This window comes from Heterodontus francisci, chromosome 14, assembly GCF_036365525.1.
Source record: "Heterodontus francisci isolate sHetFra1 chromosome 14, sHetFra1.hap1, whole genome shotgun sequence".
Taxonomy (NCBI): Eukaryota; Metazoa; Chordata; class Chondrichthyes; order Heterodontiformes; family Heterodontidae; genus Heterodontus; species Heterodontus francisci.
The window spans coordinates 33760597-33779768 of NC_090384.1; the positions used below are offsets into that span (position 1 = coordinate 33760597).

The 19172-nt window shown below is 43.0% G+C and overlaps 1 protein-coding gene across 4 annotated transcripts in view; it reads left to right on the forward strand.

Moving 5' to 3' along the window:
* The window catches only part of atg13 (ATG13 autophagy related 13 homolog (S. cerevisiae)), a 173880-nt gene that overhangs the window by 127914 nt on the left and 26794 nt on the right, over positions 1-19172 (forward strand). For all 4 annotated transcript variants that reach the window (XM_068045973.1, XM_068045976.1, XM_068045974.1 and 1 more), the window contains 2 exons: positions 6503-6642; positions 11334-11451. In XM_068045973.1, the coding sequence (XP_067902074.1) occupies positions 6503-6642; positions 11334-11451 (258 nt within the window). The remainder of the gene's footprint in view (positions 1-6502; positions 6643-11333; positions 11452-19172) is intronic.

Consider the following 19172-nt stretch of genomic DNA (forward strand, 5'->3'; position numbering starts at 1 on the left):
GAGGAAAGAACAGCGGATGGCTGTCACTTATTTTATTTAGCTGAAACGGGCGCAATGTGTGTACATGTTCTTTCTTTCTGCAAAGAACAAGGCCTTGTGTATTAATATATGTAGCTTCCAGTATGTACAAATGCACCGCACTGCAAGCCCAACTGACAATCTTAAATTGGTTGTTAGTGTAATTCTTAGCACACAGAGGATTGTTTAGCAAATGTTGTCTAATCATGGAATCACATCTAATGTTGGACACTGTATTTTGAGTTTTGCAAGCCCGAGCTGGTTGGGTATGGCCTGTACCTTGCCTGTTGCAAACAATGGAAGGGACATGTTTCATACGATCCGCCAGTCTTTGGGGACATATAGCCTAGCATCACACTGACGTTGAAATTCATATATCGCGTTACTCATTTGTGTGATAGGCAGAATGTCCTTTTGGCTTGACGGCAGCATCCTGTTAGTGTGGAATGGTATGGCAATGCCTCTACCAATCAGAGTCCACTTGCCAACCAGTCAACACTCTCTTCCCGTACAGTATAAACTTGTTGCTTTCCCTTGCATTGGTGTCCTTACGAATTGTCCTGATGAGTGCAAGATGAAAAGCTTCGACAAAATGTCTCTATTTTCAGCAATACTCAAGCTCTGTACTACCAAATGACGATAAATATACATTGCTCAAGGAATAAAATCCCTACCAGAAAAGTGATCCAACATGGCTAACAGGAGAAGTTAAAGATAGTATTAGATTAAAGGAAGAGGCATAAAATGTTGCCAATAAAGAATAGTAAGCCTGAGGATTGGGAGGGTTTTAAAATTCAGCAAAGAATGTACTTTAGATGGGTCAGTTTTTGTCCAGTGTGTGCAGGAGGGTTTTCTGACACAGTATGTGGACAGGCCAACCAGGGGCGATGCCACATTGGATTTGGTACTGGGAAATGAACCCGGCCAGGTGTTAGATTTAGATGTAGGTGAGCACTTTGGTGATAGTGATCACAATTCGGTTAGGTTTACCTTAGCGATGGGCAGGGACAGGTATATACCGCAGGGCAAGAATTATAACTGGGGGAAAGGAAATTATGATGCGATTAGGCAAGATTTAGGATGCGTAGGATGGGGAAGGAAACTGCAGGGGATGGGAACAATCGAAATGTGGAGCTTATTCAAGGAGCAGCTACTGCGTGTCCTTGATAAGTATGTACCTGTGAGGCAGGGAGGAAGTTGTCGTGCGAGGGAGCCGTGGTTTACTAAAGAAGTTGAAGCGCTTGTCAAGAGGAAGAAGAAGGCTTATGTTAGGATGAGACGTGAAGGCTCAGTTAGGGCGCTTGAGAGCTACAAGCTAGCCAGGAAGGATCTAAAGGGAGAGCTAAGAAGAGCAAGGAGAGGGCACGAGAAGTCATTGGTGGATCGGATCAGGGAAAACCCTAAGGCTTTCTATAGGTATATCAGGAATAAAAGAATGACTAGAGTTAGATTAGGGCCAATCAAGGATAGTAGTGGGAAGTTGTGTGTGGAATCAGAGGAGATAGGGGAAGTGTTAAATGAATATTTTGCGTCAGTATTTACTGTAGAGAAAGAAAATGTTGTTGAGAATACTGAGATTCAGGCTACGAGGCTAGATGGGATTGAGGTTCACAAGGAGGAGGTGTTAGCAATTTTGGAAAGTGTGAAAATAGATAAGTCCCCTGGGCCAGATGGGATTTATCCTAGGATTCTCTGGGAAGCTAGGGAGGAGATTGCAGAGCCTTTGTCCTTGATCTTTATGTCGTCATTGTCGACAGGAATAGTGCCGGAAGACTGGAGGATTGCAAATGTTGTCCCCTTGTTCAAGAAGGGGAGTAGAGACAGCCCTGGTAATTATAGACCTGTGAGCCTTACTTCGGTTGTGGGTAAAATGTTGGAAAAGGTTATAAGAGACAGGATTTATAATCATCTTGAAAAGAATAAGTACATTAGAGATAGTCAGCACGGTTTTGTGACGGGTAGGTCGTGCCTCACAAACCTTATTGAGTTTTTCGAGAAGGTGACCAAACAGGTGGATGAGGGTAAAGCAGTGGATGTGGTGTATATGGATTTCAGTAAGGCGTTTGATAAGGTTCCCCACGGTAGGCTATTGCAGAAAATACGCAAGTATGGGGTTGAAGGTGATTTAGAGCTTTGGATCAGAAATTGGCTAGCTGAAAGAAGACAGAGGGTGGTGGTTGATGGCAAATGTTCATCCTGGAGTTTAGTTACTAGTGGTGTACCGCAAGGATCTGTTTTGGGGCCACTGCTGTTTGTCATTTTTATAAATGACCTGGAAGAGGGTGTAGAAGGGTGGGTTAGTAAATTTGAAGATGACACTAAGGTCGGTGGAGTTGTGGATAGTGCCGAAGGATGTTGTCGGGTACAGAGAGACATAGATAGGCTGCAGAGCTGGGCTGAGAGATGGCAAATGGAGTTTAATGCGGAAAAGTGTGAAGTGATTCACTTTGGAAGGAGTAACAGGAATGCAGAGTACTGGGCTAATGGGAGGATTCTTGGTACTGTAGATGAACAGAGAGATCTTGGTGTCCAGGTGCATAAATCCCTGAAGGTTGCTAACCAGGTTAATAGGGCTGTTAAGAAGGCATATGGTGTGTTAACTTTTATTAGTAGGGGGGTCGAGTTTCGGAGCCACGAGGTCATGCTGCAGCTGTACAAAACTCTGGTGAGACCGCACCTGGAGTATTGCGTGCAGTTCTGGTCACCGCATTATAGGAAGGATGTGGAAGCTATGGAAAGGGTGCAGAGGAGATTTACTAGGATGTTGCCTGGTATGGAGGGATGGTCTTACGAGGAAAGGCTGAGGGACTTGAGGTTGTTTTCGTTGGAGAGAAGGAGGAGGAGAGGTGACTTAATAGAGACATATAAGATAATCAGAGGGTTAGATAGGGTGGATAGTGAGCGTCTTTTTCCTCGGATGGTGATGGCAAACACGAGGGGACATAGCTTCAAGTTGAGGGGTGATAGATATAGGACAGATGTGAGAGGCAGTTTCTTTACTCAGTGAGTAGTAAGGGCGTGGAACGCCCTGCCTGCAGCAGTAGTAGATTCGCCAACTTTAAGGGCATTTAAGTGGACGTTGGATCGACACATGGATGAAAATGGAATAGTGTAGGTCAGATGGTTTCACAGGTCGGCGCAACATCGAGGGCCGAAGGGCCTGTACTGCGCTGTAATGTTCTAATTCTAATGGCCAATAAATCGTTGAGTAAAAATAGAATGAGAGTAAACTAGCAATAGGCATAAATAATAGCTTGTGAAAGCTTCTGTGGGTATGTGAAAAGGAAGAGATTAGCAAAAGTAAACATGGGTTCCTTACCGTCAGAGACAGGAGTGGTGTTGGTGAATGGTATTATGACAAATGGCGGCAAGTGTTCAGGCCATCTGGTGTAGCAGTTTGGGTCCTGGAACTCCAAAGTTGATCTCCATTGGTGCCAGGAACCATTCATGTTCAGGAGTGTTGCCAACAGCATGAAAATGATGATCTAAAGTTCATGCTACTCCAATTAAGTTAGTATCAAATATTACTGCTAGTTATAATTGTATGGATGTGTTCAGTGAAACTTATGGCACCATTTTTTGGCAATGGCATTGAGAACAAAATTTCAGTCATAATTTTTCGTGAATGGTTATTCATTTCAAAAATTGCAGTGATCTTAATAATTAGAAGTTGTTGAACTGTTTCTCTTTTTTAATATACAGTGAAATAATGCCAAGTAATACCACCATGCTTTTTGTTATTCTTCTTGTAGCTGCAACAAACACACATTATGCTACCAGACATAAAGATCAGTGTGATCACTGATATATTTAGTGTCTCGCTATCTTTTGAAATCTAATTTCTACTCGGTGCATGAACATGACAACTCTGATTGTCAAACAGACCTTTAACATGTTGAAGGTTGGAAAAGACAAATAGATTCACATGTAGGTGGAACTGAACGTGGAAATCAGACAAAAGGCAGAAAGCGGTCTTGATATTTGCATACTTATGTTGCACAACCTCAAATTCAGCTGCACACCAGTATTTTCTAAGTATTTTGTGGCACACCATAGGTCCCAGATTCCCTAAACAAAAGTATTCAGCTCGATCCCAGGAATTAAAACACCCCATGACATGCCTGTGTCATTTCACCCCATTTGTCACTGTCTTCCCTTGCTTCTATTCCAAGGAGAATACATTAAACTGGGACAGCAGGTCAGTTTGACATTACTTAATTAAATTATGTTATTTTACTGTAGGTTTCCCTTCAATGTTCCCCCCACCCCACCAAAATAAAAATCCAGTAGCAGGTATTTTAAAAGGCCTGAAACCCCACAAGTCATCATCAGCAACCATTCATGCTTTTGAAGCCAAGCCACCTTGCCATAGACTTTTTTTTGAGGGGGGGCACAATTCACCACTCACCACCTTGTATGCTGCTCCTGCCTCTTTAGAAAATGACTGTCCCACTATAGTCCTGCACTCACCCCTTGAAAACCCTTCTTCCACAGAAAATGGCACTTGAAATTCCCTGCATGCAGAACCCATGATTGCTTAGCTGCTTATTCAGCAAGTCACACTGTGCTCAGTCACATTGAAGGGTCAAAGATTTGCACTTAAGCAACAGAAGAGCCACGTTTTCACTGCTGTTTTAGACATTCATAACAACAATAACTTGCATTTATATTGCATCTTTAATATAGTTCAACATCTCAAGGTGCTTTACAGGAGCATTATCGAACAAAATTTGACACTGTGTCTCATAACGAGATATTGGGACAGATGACCAAAAGCTTGGTCAAAGAGGTACGTTTTAAGAAGAGTCTGAAAGGTGGAAATAGAGGTAGAAAGGCAGTGACATTTAGGGAGGGAATTCCAGAGTTTCGGCCTTGGCAGCTGAAGTCATTCAATCCTACTTGAATGGCAAATCAGCCCACTGCAGATACTATCTTCTGCAGCTTGTGACAATATAAGTAAATGAGAAACAGGCTGAAAAGAATTTGACTTTAAACTAACTTTTTCATGACTTTTTGAATTCAGAATCATTGAATTGTTCTATAACTTAATAAATTGGGCCATTTGGAATTGAAGAAATGTACACACAACAGCACATAACGTGGATTCATGCAAATGAACTGAAGCAGTCCTGCTTTGCTAGTGGAGAGGGGGCAATAGCTGGTTTTGTTTTAATAAAAACCTATGGTACAACTTTTGTGCTGATTGAGATGGCCGTTTGTAATTTCTGCTGCACAACACCCTGCCAATATGTTTTGCATGTGTATTTTGATATTTCACATGTAAAATAAGTAAATATGGAATGGGTTATGTACACTACATAGATTTCCCACAATATTTTTACCTTGGCAAGAGTGGGTAAACTTCATGCACAGATGACTGACTCCCTGGCTTTCTTCAAGTCTTATCTGCCACAGTGGCTTAAATATGAAATGTTAGCAGTAAGCATTTCAAACTAAGCAATTGATCGACTTCTGTCTACAGCTGAACAGTAGGTCTAAGTGAGGTAATTGTTCTGGTCTTTTTTATTTAAAACATCATCAGAAAGAAACTGGAAAAACTCAGTTCCCCTGATGAATAGAGTTGAAGGTTTCAAGTACAATTCCTGGTCTGAGTTGACTGTACTCAGAATGGGCAACAATTGGCACATTACAGTTGGCCTCTGCAGTAGAGCACTTCTGCTGGCCCACAAGGAGCGTTGAAACAGCTGCTTACTTACCAGCAGTTCCCGCCACAATTTCACTGCTAAGTTTCCCGACACCCAGAAAACCTGCGCAGCACAAGTTAATTTCAAGTCGAGCTCCCAGTTTCACTGTGGGAGCCCAATTTAAATATGTTAATAAGGATCCTGCCTCTCCGCAGAGGGACACTTGGATGTCCTAGTAACCACCGCCATAGAAATGTTGAGGTTGAGTTGTGCACATTTCACGTTTTAACCCCCACCATCTCCTGCCTATCGTGGGAGTGTAATATTGAGGCTATATGTTTGGAGCCTGCCCCATCTCCCCATGAATGTTACTTTCTCTTCTTTCGATCTCTTAGCTCCTGTTTTGTGAGTGAGAAGATGAAATGTCCCTGCGTCATCTGGGATTCCATTGTCTATTAATTCAAAAGTGCAGTTTTCCTGCTCTTTTTCCCTTTCTACGCTGAAGTCTCCAATATCTGCCCATTGATTCCCCAATTGCACAGCTACAATGGAAACCTTTGTTGTGAACTTAAATCCATGGTGCACCAACACACTATGATCATCCTGCGTGTTATGGTTAGCAGAATGTAGTATTCAGGGCTAGAATTCAAACTTGACATAATGAAGCATTGCAACAACTAAATGTTTGTATAATGTCTAATTTGTATTTCTATATTACCACAACAGCATTGTGCTCCACTGTAATGCTTAAACAATGTATTGGCCACTTGCAACTGGAATTTAGTTAAAGCTTCCATAGTTACTGATTTGTTTTTAGTTCTTCTCTCTTGTTATCCTAGATGGTAGTGCCTGCCAAAGAAGGAGGTATACCTGTTCTGCCTCTACATCCTGCCCATGGTACCCAGGCTGACAGTGACAGGGTGCCTACCTCTAATTCGACAGAAATGAATCAACACGTGGCAGCAACTCCTTCGAGCAGGTACAGTGAGAATTAACAGTCGAATTGATCAAGGCAGTGATTACAGAATTCTGCATAACTGAAATCAAATTTGTTAAGGTGTGAAAATCTGACTGAAACTGGGCAGCCAAATCTTCGGGCCTGGAAAGGTATAAACCTGAAATAGGGAAATTTCATTTTAATTTGGTTGCCCCTCTTTTTCAGTTAGCTAACAGGACCCTTCAGCTAAGCCTAGCCCCAGATTAGTCCCATTGTTACAAACAGATAATTAACTTTTTTTCACGAAACAAATTTTCCTGTTTTTCCAACCACCTGTCTGTAAACAGATTAGTGATTGAATTTTTACCTCCCTTAAACCCTGACTAGTAAATAACCGCAACAACAACACAGTTGTTAAAGTTAAAGAAAAGAAGTAGTGTTTATTCACATACACTGTTAACCTGGGAAGGGGATTAACTTCTCAACACATGCATACAAACATACAAGGAAAGGTTAAAGGCATAAAAAAGGCAAGGACATTTACTAAATAGAAAATTATCTTAACTAAAAGCCAACATGGATTTCAGTTGGAGTCCTTATTCTTAAATTATTGGAAAATCCAACCTGGAGATCACCAACTGGAAATGCCAGGTAGGGGGACATAAGAATGTAAGAAATAGGAGCAGGAGTAGGCCATTCAGTCCCTCAAGCCTGCCCCGCCATTCAACAAGATCATGGCTGATCTGCCCCAGACCTCAACTCCTCTTTCGTGCCAGCTCCTCATAGCCCTCAACTTCCGATCTTTCAAAAATCTAACTACCTCCTCTTTAAATACTTTGTGATCTAGCCTCTGCAACACTCTGGGGTAGAGAATTCCAGAGATTCGCTACCCTCTGAGAGAAGAAATTCCTTTGCATCTCAGTTTTAAATGAGTGTCCCCTTATTCTGTAACTACGTCCCCTAGTTTGAGATTCCCCCACTAGTGGAAACATCTTCTCAACATCTACCCTGTCAAGCCCTTTCAGAATCTTGTACATTCCAATAAGATCACCCCTCATTCTTCTAAACTCTAATGAATAAAGGCCGAACCTGTTAAGCCGTTCTTGATAAGTCAGCCCCTTCATCCCAGGAATCAGCCTAGTGCATCTCTTTCGATCTGCCTCCAATGCCAGTATATCCTTTGTTAAATACGGGGACCAAAACTATACACAGTACTCCAGGTGCGGCCTTACCAACACCCTGTACAGTTGTAACAAGACTTCCCTATTTTTAAACTCCAACCCCCTAGCACTAAAGGCCAAAATGCTATTTGCCTTCATAATTGCTTGCTGCACCTGCATGATAACATTTTGTGTTTCATGCACAAGAACACCCAAATCCCTCTATGCTGCGCTTTGTTGAAGTCTCTCTCCATTTAAATAATAGTCTGCCTTTTGATTCTTCCTACCAAAGTGCATGACCTCACACTTTCCTACAGTAAACTCCATCTGCCAAGTTTTTGCCCACTCACTCAACCTATCTATATCCCCTTGCAGATTCCTTATGTCTTCATCACAACATGCCCTCCCACCTATTTTTGTACCATCAGCAAATTTGGATATATTACACCCTGCCCCCTCCTCCAAGTCATTAATATAGATAGTAAATAATTGAGGCCCTAGGACTGATCCTTGTGGCACTCCACTAGTTACGTCTTTCCAACCTGAAAAAGACTCGTTAATCCCGACTCTCTGTCTTCTGAGTTAATCAATCCTCAATCCATGTTAATACATTACCCCCAATACCGTGAGCTCCTATCTTGTGCAATAATCTTTTATGTGGCACCTTATCAAATGCCTTCTGGAAATCTAAATACACTACATCTACCGGTTCCCCTTTATCAATTCTGCTTGTTATATCCTCAAAGAACTCTAGCAAATTTGTCAAACATGATTTCCCTTTCACAAAACCATGTTGACTCTGATTGCATTAAGCTTTTCTAAATGTCCTGCTATTTCTTCCTTAATAATGGACTCTAGTATTTTCCCAACGACCGATGTTAGGCTGACTGGCCTATAGTTTCCTGCTTTTTATCTCCCTCCCTTCTTGAACAGGGGCATCACATTAGTGGTTTTCCAATCCACTGGGACCCTCCCGGAATCCAGTGAGCTCTGGAATATTTCGACCAATGCCTCCACTATCTCTGCAGCCACTTCCTTTAATACTCTTGGATGTAGGCCATCAGATCCTGGCGACTTGTCTGCCTTTAGTCCCATTAGTTTTTCAAATACTTTATCTCTCGTGATAGAGACTGTAACAAGATCTTTCCTCCCATTAGCTCCTTGCTTATCTGATATCTGTGGGATGTTTATAGTGTCCTCCACCGTGAAGACTGATGCAAAATATTGATTTAAATTATCTGCCATTTCCCTGTTCCCTGTTATCAATTCTCCAGTCGTATCCTCCGAGGGTCCCACGCTCACTTTAGCTACTCTTTTTATATACCCGTAGAAGCTCTTGCTGTTTGTTTTTATATTTCTTGCCAATTTACTTTCATAATCAATTTTCTCCCTCTTTATTAGCTTTTTAGTCATCCGCTGCTGGTTCCTTAAAAAAAAAAGGTTCCCAATCCTCTGGCCTACCACTAGTTTTTGCCATTTTCTATGCCTTAATTTTTGATTGGATACTTTCCTTGACTGCCTTTGTTTAACCACCGGTGATTCATCCTTCTCATTGAGTCGTCCTTTTTGACCAGGATAAGTTTTTGCTGAGCTTTATGAAATATCTGCTTAAATGTCTGCCGCTGCTGATTCACTGACCTTCCCCTTATTCTATTTTTCCAGACCACTTTAGACAACTCTTTCTTTATACCTCTGTAATTGCCCTTGTTTAAGTTGAGGACACTGGTTTGAGACCCGAGTTGCTCGCCCTGAAACTGAATTTGAAATTCTACCATGTTGTGATCGCTACCCCCTAGACGATCCTTAACTACGATATCTCTTATTAATCCTACCTCATTATACATTACTAGATCTAAAATAGCCTGTTCGCTGGTAGGTTCTGCAACGTATTGCTCTAAGTAACAATCCCTGAATGCACTCTATAAATTTGTCTTCCATGTTACCTCTGCCAATCTGATTTGTCCAGTCAATATGCAGATTAAAATCACCCAAGGCACTTGTAGCACCCTTATTACACGATTTATACTTTGTCCTACAGTGAGGCAACTCTTCGGGGGCCTATAGACGACTCCCACCCGTGACTTCTTCCCCTTGCTATTCCTTATTTCCACTCAAACTAATTCCACATCACGATCTATTGCACCTATATCACTACTCACCACTGCACTGATACCTTCCTTTATTAACAAAGCTACCCCACCTCCTTTTTCCTTTTTGCCTATTTTTCCAGAACGTCGAATACTCTTGAATATTGAGTTCCCAGTCTTGGTCTTGGGAAGGAGTCGGTCCGAATACTTCTCTCTCAATTTCTTCTTCTTCTTGCACTCTTGGATATAAATGGAGGCAGCCTAAATGCTGAAGTCACCTTCTTTTAGACGGAGAGGAAACTGGTAGAAATCAGACTTTCCTGCTGTTTTTGCAGCTTGTTGTATTTTTTTGATTTTCTTGCTGGATTTTGCAGAGTGTGGCTTTTTAACTTTCTTGCTGAAAAATGCCTTGGAGAGTGTCGCTCCAGGCAGCTGTGGCTAATCTGAGCAAAAAAAAGCTGTGTTTTGTAAACAAGCTTGTACCCTCAATTGATACAGTTTCAAAATCCAGGCAGACCAGATGGGGTGGCCCCTGGACAAGCTGTACCACGTGATCTCTCTCCTCCATTTTCACAATTAGAACATAGAAGTAAAAACTTGAACATGTATAAAAATGGTGGCTGACATTAATACTCAGATGCATAAAACACAATTTACAGTTGGATTCTCATCTATTCATGACACCCATAAAGTAATGGCACAAAATTTAAGATTATTTGTATCAAGCCAATGTGAAAAAGAGCAACTGCTTAACACAGTTAGAGAGTTGCACACGTAACCTACAGACCTGGTGTAACAGATTTATTCCACATTTTACATAATTAATTTACAGATGGTCTACAATGAAAATAATTTCTAAGGAACATTTCTGTGTCATTGCATAAAGCAGCAAAACCTCCTTCAGTGTTTAACTATTTCAGCAAATTGAAGTGAAGTCAACTCTCTCAGAGCAGCTGATTTAGAGGCAGGGAGGTTGCCTGATCATCCTCTTGGGTTATGTGCATGGAATGTGTTTAAAAGTATTTTTCTCCAAATTTTGCAATGGACTCTTGGTCCTTTATTGAAGTGGTTACCTCTGATTGAGGGTCATAGCACTGTCCTTTAACCTCTATGACCTGCTCTTGAATCCAACTTAAATGGAGGCTGAAACTAAAGTCTGTCCTCTCACTCTGCCAAAGGAAAAGGAGCACAAGTAGCCTCAGACTAGCTCTTTGGGTTCAAGGATCCACTGCAGAACTACTCAGAAGTTGGAAGTTGTCAAACTTGATTAGGCCAATGGAAGGCTGATGCTTTAATTAGAACAAGGCACCTGTTTGTCAAAGTAGAGAGGCTTACACTGTTCAACACCTGATCTGGTTTGGGCAGGGAGTTCCATTCACCCAGACTGAAATTTCTCATCCAGATGAGCTCAAGAAAAAAGTACTTCAACCATTTACAAATCTCTTCGAAGTACAACCTGATCAGTTTCCCCTTTTGCTTTTCAAAGTGGTGAAGCCGAAATGTTATCAAAAAGCAGTGAGGGGAAGTGTGGATCGCCACAGGATGCACTGGAGACCACCTTTACCAGGAAAGTGGGAGCATTTGTTAACAAACCAGCCAATCAGGTATGATTCTAAGCATAACATGTAAGGGAGAATAGATTTTTCTCCTCTGGGCACTAGATTATCAGTATGTTCTCTATATTAGGAACCATGTGTGTTTAGATTTTATGAAATAAAAGGGTAAATTACTGAACTAGAAAATTTATACGAGACATCTTCCCATACTTAATTTCAAATTTACAGTTCAGTAGTGATGATGTTGCTTGAGACATTTTCTGCCAACCCTTCGCTCTTTTTACACAAGCACACATTGCCTTGTAATGTGGAAGTCTCCTCAAACAGAATTGGGGATGGGCAATAAATGCTGGCCTGGCCAGCGACGCCCACATCCCATGAATGAATTTTTAAAAACTGTGTTGTCTTTGAGTGATCTTCTCTTGTCTGTTTGTTAACATACAAACATATAAACATAATGCTGCAGGAAAATACCATCAAGCTTAGCCCATACTGTCAAGGTGTAATTTATACACACCATGGCTCCTATCACCACCCAGCCTCACAAGCCTTTGAGAGAGACAAAAAATGCAAGTTAATTTAGGGGAAAGCAACTCTGGGAAACTCCTGTCCGGTTTCCCCAAAGGAAATCAAACCAGCTGCAGAAGACCGCATTGACTGGAATAAATCCCTTGCCCCTACCAACCCTCCAGTACCTACCTAGTTTCCAAATTAGGTTATGTTGGCCACACTCAGCAACTCATCCAGCTCCCTTTTGAATGTTTGCAGTAACTCTGCACTCCACTGCATTTGTTGACAGCTTCTTTCAGAGGTCAACAACTTTCTGTGAACAGTCGTACCTCCTAACATGTAAACTAGTTCTCTGCTTATGAAACTTGTACTATGGCTCCTGACTGTCTAACCTATCTAGCTCAAATGGCTTATTCATATGAACTGAGTCTCATATCAGGGATATAAAAGGCATTGAAGTGGATGATCAGCCATGATATTGAATGGCGGGGCAAGCTCAGTGGGCTGAATGGTCTACTCCTGCTCCTCTGTTCCTATCCTTACATTATTTTAAAGATCTCAGTCAAATCTTTGAAGTCTACGCTTTTCTAGAGTAGAAAGCTCTAATTCTCTTAAGCCCATTGTGTAACAAGGTTACAATCTAGTGGTCCTCCACTGAAACTTTTCTTAGAACTCTGCATAACCCGCCATTTGAGGGGACAAAAACTGAACACAGTATTCTAAATGTGACCTGATAAAGGCCTTGAACAGGGACAGATACATTCCTTGTTTTGTATTTAATTGTCCTGGCAATACATCCTAACACTCTATCTGCTTTTTCAGTAGCCTCGCAGCACTGCTTATGGACCTTCAGTGACTTGTATATAACATGCAGGTTCTTCTCCAACCATGATATACACACGTTTGGCATCACCCCCTGCCCAAGTGCATATTTATCCATATTAAGATATCCGTCCGATACAGACTGGCCCATTCCCCTATCACATCTGGATGGATCTGTATTCTGTTTTTTCTCATCTAAGGACCACCCAAACTCTTTATATCATCTGCCACTTTGCTGACAATTCCCCCAACACCTAATTCAGATCATTGATAAAGATGGTGATGAGCGCTGACTCTTAACACCAACCCCTGTGGGACTCCACTACAGCAACAACTCCTCGATGTTTTCAAGTGAGTAAAATGTCCCAGGGCACTTCAGAGGGGCATTATCAAACAAAATTTAAAACCAAGCCACATAATGAGCTATTAGGACAGGTAACTGGTCATTGAGTTAGGTTTTAAGGAATGTCTTGAAGGAGGAGGGAGGGCTAGGAAGGCCAAGAGTTTTAGGGAGGGAATTCCAAGGCAGTTGAAGGCACAGCCACCAATAGTGGAGTAATTAACATCAAGAATGCGCAGGAGGACAGAATTGGAAGCGCACAGAGATTTCAAAGGACTGGAAGTTATTAAAGAGATAGGGAGGGGCGAGGTCATGGCAATATTTGAAAACAAAAATGAGAATTTTAAAATTGAGGCATTGCTGGACCGGGAGCCTATGAAAGTCAACACGGGTGATGAGTGAATAGGAAAGGTCCGAGTTAAGATCCAGGCAGCTGAGTTTTGCATGTGCTCAGATTGTCAATGGTCGAAAATGGGAGGCTGGCCAGGAGAGTATTGGAGTGGTCAAGTTTAGAGGGAGCACAAGACATGGATGAGAATTTCAGCAGCAGATGAGCTGAGGCAGGGTTGGACATGGGAAATGTTACAAAGACGAAAGTAGGTGGTTTTGGTGATGGAGCAGATAGAATCATAGAAAGTTCACAGCACAAAAAGAGGCCACTTAGTCCATCGTGTCAGCTCCAGCCAAAAAACAAGCCACCCAGCCTAATCCCACTTTCCAGCATTTGGTCCTTAGCCCTGCGGTTGTAGCAATTGAGGTGCATATCCAGACACCTTTTAAATGAGTTGAGGGTTTCTGCCTCTACTACCCTTACAGACTTTGAAATCCAAACCCCTGCACCCTCTGGGTGAAAACTTTTCCTCATCTCTAATCTCTGTACCAATTACTTTAAATCTATGCCCCTCATCGCTGGCCTCTCTGCTAAGGTAAATAGGCCCTTCACATCCACTCTATCCAGTCCCCTTACAATTTTGTACATCTCAATCAAATGACCCCTTAGCATCCTCTGTTCAAAGGAGAGCAACCCCAGCCTATCCAATCTTTCCTCATAGCTGCATTTTTTCAGTCCTGGCAACATCCTCGTAAATCTCCTCTGTACACTCTATAGTGCCATTATATCCTTTTTGTAATGAGGTGACCAGAACTGCACACAATACTCAAGTGGTTCCCTAAATAATGATTGATACCTCCCTGCTCTTATATTCTATTCCTCGGCTAATAAAGGAAAGGATTCAATATGCCGCCTTAATCACGTATCGCCCTGTCCTACTACTTTCAGGGATCTGTGGACATCCACTCCGAGGTCCCTCACTTGTTCTATATCGCTCCGTATTCTGCCATTAACTGTGTATTCCTTTGTCTTGTTTGACCTCCTGAAATGCAACACCTCGCACTTGGAGTTGAATTCCATTTGCCACTTTTCTGCCTACCTGACCAGTCCGATGATATCTTCCTGCAGTCCACAGCTATCCTCCTCGCTATCAACCACACGGCCAATTTTTGTGTTGTCTGCAAACTTCTTGTTCATGCCACCTACCTTTATGTCCAAATCGTTAATATATACCACACAAAGCAGGGGACATAGTGCTGAGCATAGTGACTGGAAACAACTTTCCAGTCGCAAAAACACCCGTCAACAATTACCCTTTGTTTCCTGCCACTGAGCCTCTTTTAGTCATAGAGATGGGACTTTGGCCCATCGTGTCTGTGCCGGCCATCCAGCACCCAACTATTGTAATCCCATATTCCTGCACTTGGCCCATAGCCTTGTATGCTATGGCATTTCAAGTGCTCATCTAAATACTTCTTAAATGTTGTGAGGGTTCCTGCCTCCACCAGCACTTCAGGCAGTGCATTCCAGATTCCAACCACCCGCTGGGTGAAAAAAGTTCTCTTCAAATCCCCCCTAAACCTCCTGTCCCTTACCCTAAATCTATGCCCCCTGGTTCTTGACCCCTCCACTAAAGGAAAAAGTTTCTTCCTATCTAACCTATCAATGCGCTTCATAATCTTGTACACCTCAATCATGTCCCCCCTCAGCCTTCTCTGCTCCAAGGAAAACAACCCTAGCCTTTTCAGTCTTTCTTCATAGCTGAAATGCTCCAGCCCAGGCAGCATTTGTTTGCACTGGAGTGCTGACTTGGGTTGCATTAGAGTGCTAAAGTGGAAGTTTGGTGAGTGAGGGTAATTAAGGGTTAATTTTATCTTAGGTCTAGTCTGTCTTTTATTTAGCAGATTAACTTAACAGTTGCTGTTTGGGTTGGAGGTGGTGAGTTTTAAACCAACTTTAAACAGAGTTCACTCAGGCTCTGCTTGCAGCTGCACCTTGTTAATTAGAGAATTGGCTTAAACCAGTTTTCAGGGGCTAGAGTCAGTCAGTATAAAAGTGGGCCATCTTACAATGCTGACCTTGTTTGCACTAGAGTGCTGACTTGGGTTGCATTAGAGTGCTAAAGTGGAAATTTGGTGAGTGAGGAAGTTCGGTGAGGAGGGAGCAAGGAGCTCCTTTCATTTCCTCTCTGTCCTCAGAGTGAGGGGAGCCGAGACTTTCCAAAGAGCACAGCTGACTGGTGAGTAAGTCCTGGTGGGTATTTTTCAAACTGGATTGAATTGTAAGTCATTGTTTTAGCAAGACTTAGTTGTTTTTTTAAATTATAATAGTCTTCTAAAGTTTTAACTTTAAAGGGTTTAGTCATGGCAGGATAGCTTAAAGCCGTAGCTTGCTCATCTTGCTGCATGTGGGAATCCGGGAACATTTCCAGTCCCCGGGACCAGCATGTGTGCAGCAAGTGTGTCCAGCTGCAGCTCCTGGAAGCTCGGGTTTCAGAGCTGGAAAGGCGGCTGGAAACACTGTGGAGCATCCGCGAGTCTGAGAGCATTGTGGATAGCACGTATAGAGAGGTGGTCACACCGCAGCTGAAGGGACTTGAGGAAGGAAGGAAGGAAGGGAATGGGTGACCGCCAGGCAGTCCAAGAGAAATGGGCAGGTAGTTCAGGAGTCCCCTGGGGTCCTGCTTGCAAATCGGTATTCCATTTTGGAGGCTGATGAGGCTGGTTCCTCCAGGGAGTGCGGGCAGAGCCAAACTTCTGGCACCACAAGCAGCCTGTCTGCACAGGAAGGGGGAAAGAGAAGAAGAGCAATAGTAATCGGGGATTCTATAGTCAGGGGAACAGATAAGCACTACTGTGGCCATCAACGTGACTCCAGGATGGTGTGTTGCCTCCCTGGTGCCAGGGTCCGGGATGTCACTGAATGGCTGCAGGGCATCCTGAATGGGGAGGGTGATGAGGCAGAGGTCATGGTACATGTTGGTACCAGTGACATAGGTAGAAAGGGAGATGAGGTCTTACATCAAGAATTCAGGGAGTTAGACAATAGACTAAAAAGCAAGACCTCTCGGGTTGGAATCTCTGGATTACTCCCAGTGCCACGTGCTAGCGAGTATAGAAATAGGAGAATAGCACAGATGAACGCGTGGCTTAAGAGTTGGTGCAGGAGGGAGGGTTTTAGATTCCTGGACCACTGGGACCGTTTCTGGGGAAGGTGGGACCTGTACAAGCGGGACAGTCTACATCTGAACCAGAGGGGGACTAACATCCTTGCTGGTGGGTTTGCTAGTGCTGTTGGGAAGAGTTTAAACTAATTTGGCAGGGGGAGGGGATGCAGACTCCTAGCAGAATAGGGACACAGCTAAACACAGGAAAGCGAACAAGTCAGAGGGAATACAGCGGAAGTAAGTTTCAAGGGAGTAAGACCAGGATGGAAGGCCTCGACTTTAATGCCAGGAGTATTGCAGGTAAAACGGATGAGTTAAGGGCAAGGATTGACACGTGGAATTGTGATATAGTAGCCATCACGGAGACATGGTTGAGGGAGGGGCAGGATTGGCAGCTCAGTATCCCGGGATATTGAATCTTCAGGCGAGACAGAGGAGGGGGCATTGCAATATTAGTTAAGGAATCAGTTACTGCAGTAAGGAGAGATGATATCTTGGAGGGGGCATCAAATGAAGCTGTATGGGTAGAGTTTAGGAATAGAAAAGGGACAGCCACATTGCTAGGTGTTTATTATAGACCCCCAGATAGTCAGTGGGAAATTGAGGAGCAAATATGTGCGCAATTTGCAGAGGTGTGTAAAAATAATAGGGCAATTATATTAGGTGATTTCAACTTTCCCAACATTAGTTGGGATAGTCATTGTGTTAAGGGCTTAGATGGAGTGGAGTTCTTAAAATGTATACAGGAGAACTTTTTAGCTCAATATGTAGAGGATCCAACAAGGGAGGGTGCAGTGCTGGACCTAATTCTGGGGAATGAAGCCGGACAGATGGTTGATGTGATGGTGGGGGACCATTTTGGTGATAGCAACCATAACATGGTACAGTTTAAGCTTGTTATGGAGAAGGAAATAGACAAGTTGCAAAAGAAGGTTTTGGATTGGGGGAGAGCAAATTTTAGTAAAATAAGGCAGGATCTGGCCAAGGTAGACTGGAAAGAATTACTTGTCGGGAAATCTACAGAAGAGCAGTGGGGGGCATTCAAAAAGGAAATGAGGGTACAGGCCCAATATGTTCCCTCTAGGGTAATAGGTAGGAGCAACAAGCCCAGAGAACCATGAATGACCAGAAACATTCAGGGTACGATGAGAAGGAAAAGAGAGGCTTTTAGCAAATGCAAGGAGAGCAAATCAATGGAAGCATTAGTGGAGTACAGAAAGTGTAGGATGGAGCTTAAGAAAGCAATTGGGAGAGCAAAGAGGGGCTATGAGAAAGCGCTGGCTGGTAAAAGTAGGGAAAATCCCAAGATATTCTATCAGTATATCAATGGGAAGAGGATAACCAGGGAAAGAGTAGGGCCCATTAGGGACCAAGGGGGAAATTTGTGGGTGGAGCCAGAGGACATTGATAGGGTGTTGAACGAATACTTCACATCTGTCTTCACCCAAGAGAATGAGGATGTAGATATGGAACCGAGAGAGAGAGACTGTGAGGTTCTTGGGCAAATTGTCATAGGGAGTGACAAGGTATTGGAGGTTTTGGAAGGCTTAAAAGTGGACAAATCTCCAGGTCCGGACGATTTGTGTCCCAGGATGCTGTGGGAGGCGAGGGTGGAAATTTCAGGGGCTCTGACCCTAATTTTTAATTCCTCTCTGGCCATGGGGGGGGTACCAGAGGACTGGAGAACAGCTAATGTGGTCCCACTATTTAAGAAAGGTTGTTGAGATAAGCCAGGGATCTACAGACCAGTGAGTCTCACGTCAGTGGTAGGGAAACTATTGGAGAAAATTCTGAAGGAGAGAATCTATCTCCACTTGGAGAGGCAAAATTTGATTAGGAATAGTCAGCATGGCTTTGTCAGAGGGAGGTCATGCCTAACAAATTTGATTGAATTTTTTGAGCATGTGACCAGGTGTGTAGATGAGGGTAGTGCAGTTGATGTAGTTTACATGGATTTCAGCAAAGTCTTTGACAAGGTCCCACATGGGAGACTTATCAAGAAAGCAAATGCACATGGGATACAAGGTAACTAGATAAGGTGGATTCAAAATTGGCTTAGCTATAGGAGACAGAGAGTGATGACAGACGGCTGTTTTAGTGACTGGAAGCCAGTGTCCAGTGGCGTACCACAGGGATCTGTGCTGGGTCCCCTATTGTTTGTCATTTATATAAATGACATAGATGACTATGTGGGGGGTAGGATCAGTAAGTTCGCGGATGACACAAAGATTGGCCGAGTGGTTAACAGTGAGGTGGAGTGTCTTGGGTTACAGGAAGATATAAACGGGATGGTCAAATGGGCAGAAAAGTGGCAGATGGAATTTAACGCTGAAAAGTGTGAGGTAATACACTTTGGAAGGAGTAATGTGACACGGAAGTATTCAGTGAATGGCCTGACACTGGGAAGTTCCGAGGAACAAAGGGACCTTGGCGTGTTTGTCCATAGATCTCTGAATGCAGAAGGGCAGGTTAATAGGGTGGTGAAAAAGGCATATGGGACACTTGCCTTTATCAATCAAGGCATAGATTACGAAAGCAGGGAGGTCATGTTGGAGTTGTACAGAACTTTGGTAAGGCCACAGCTGGAGTACTGTGTGCAA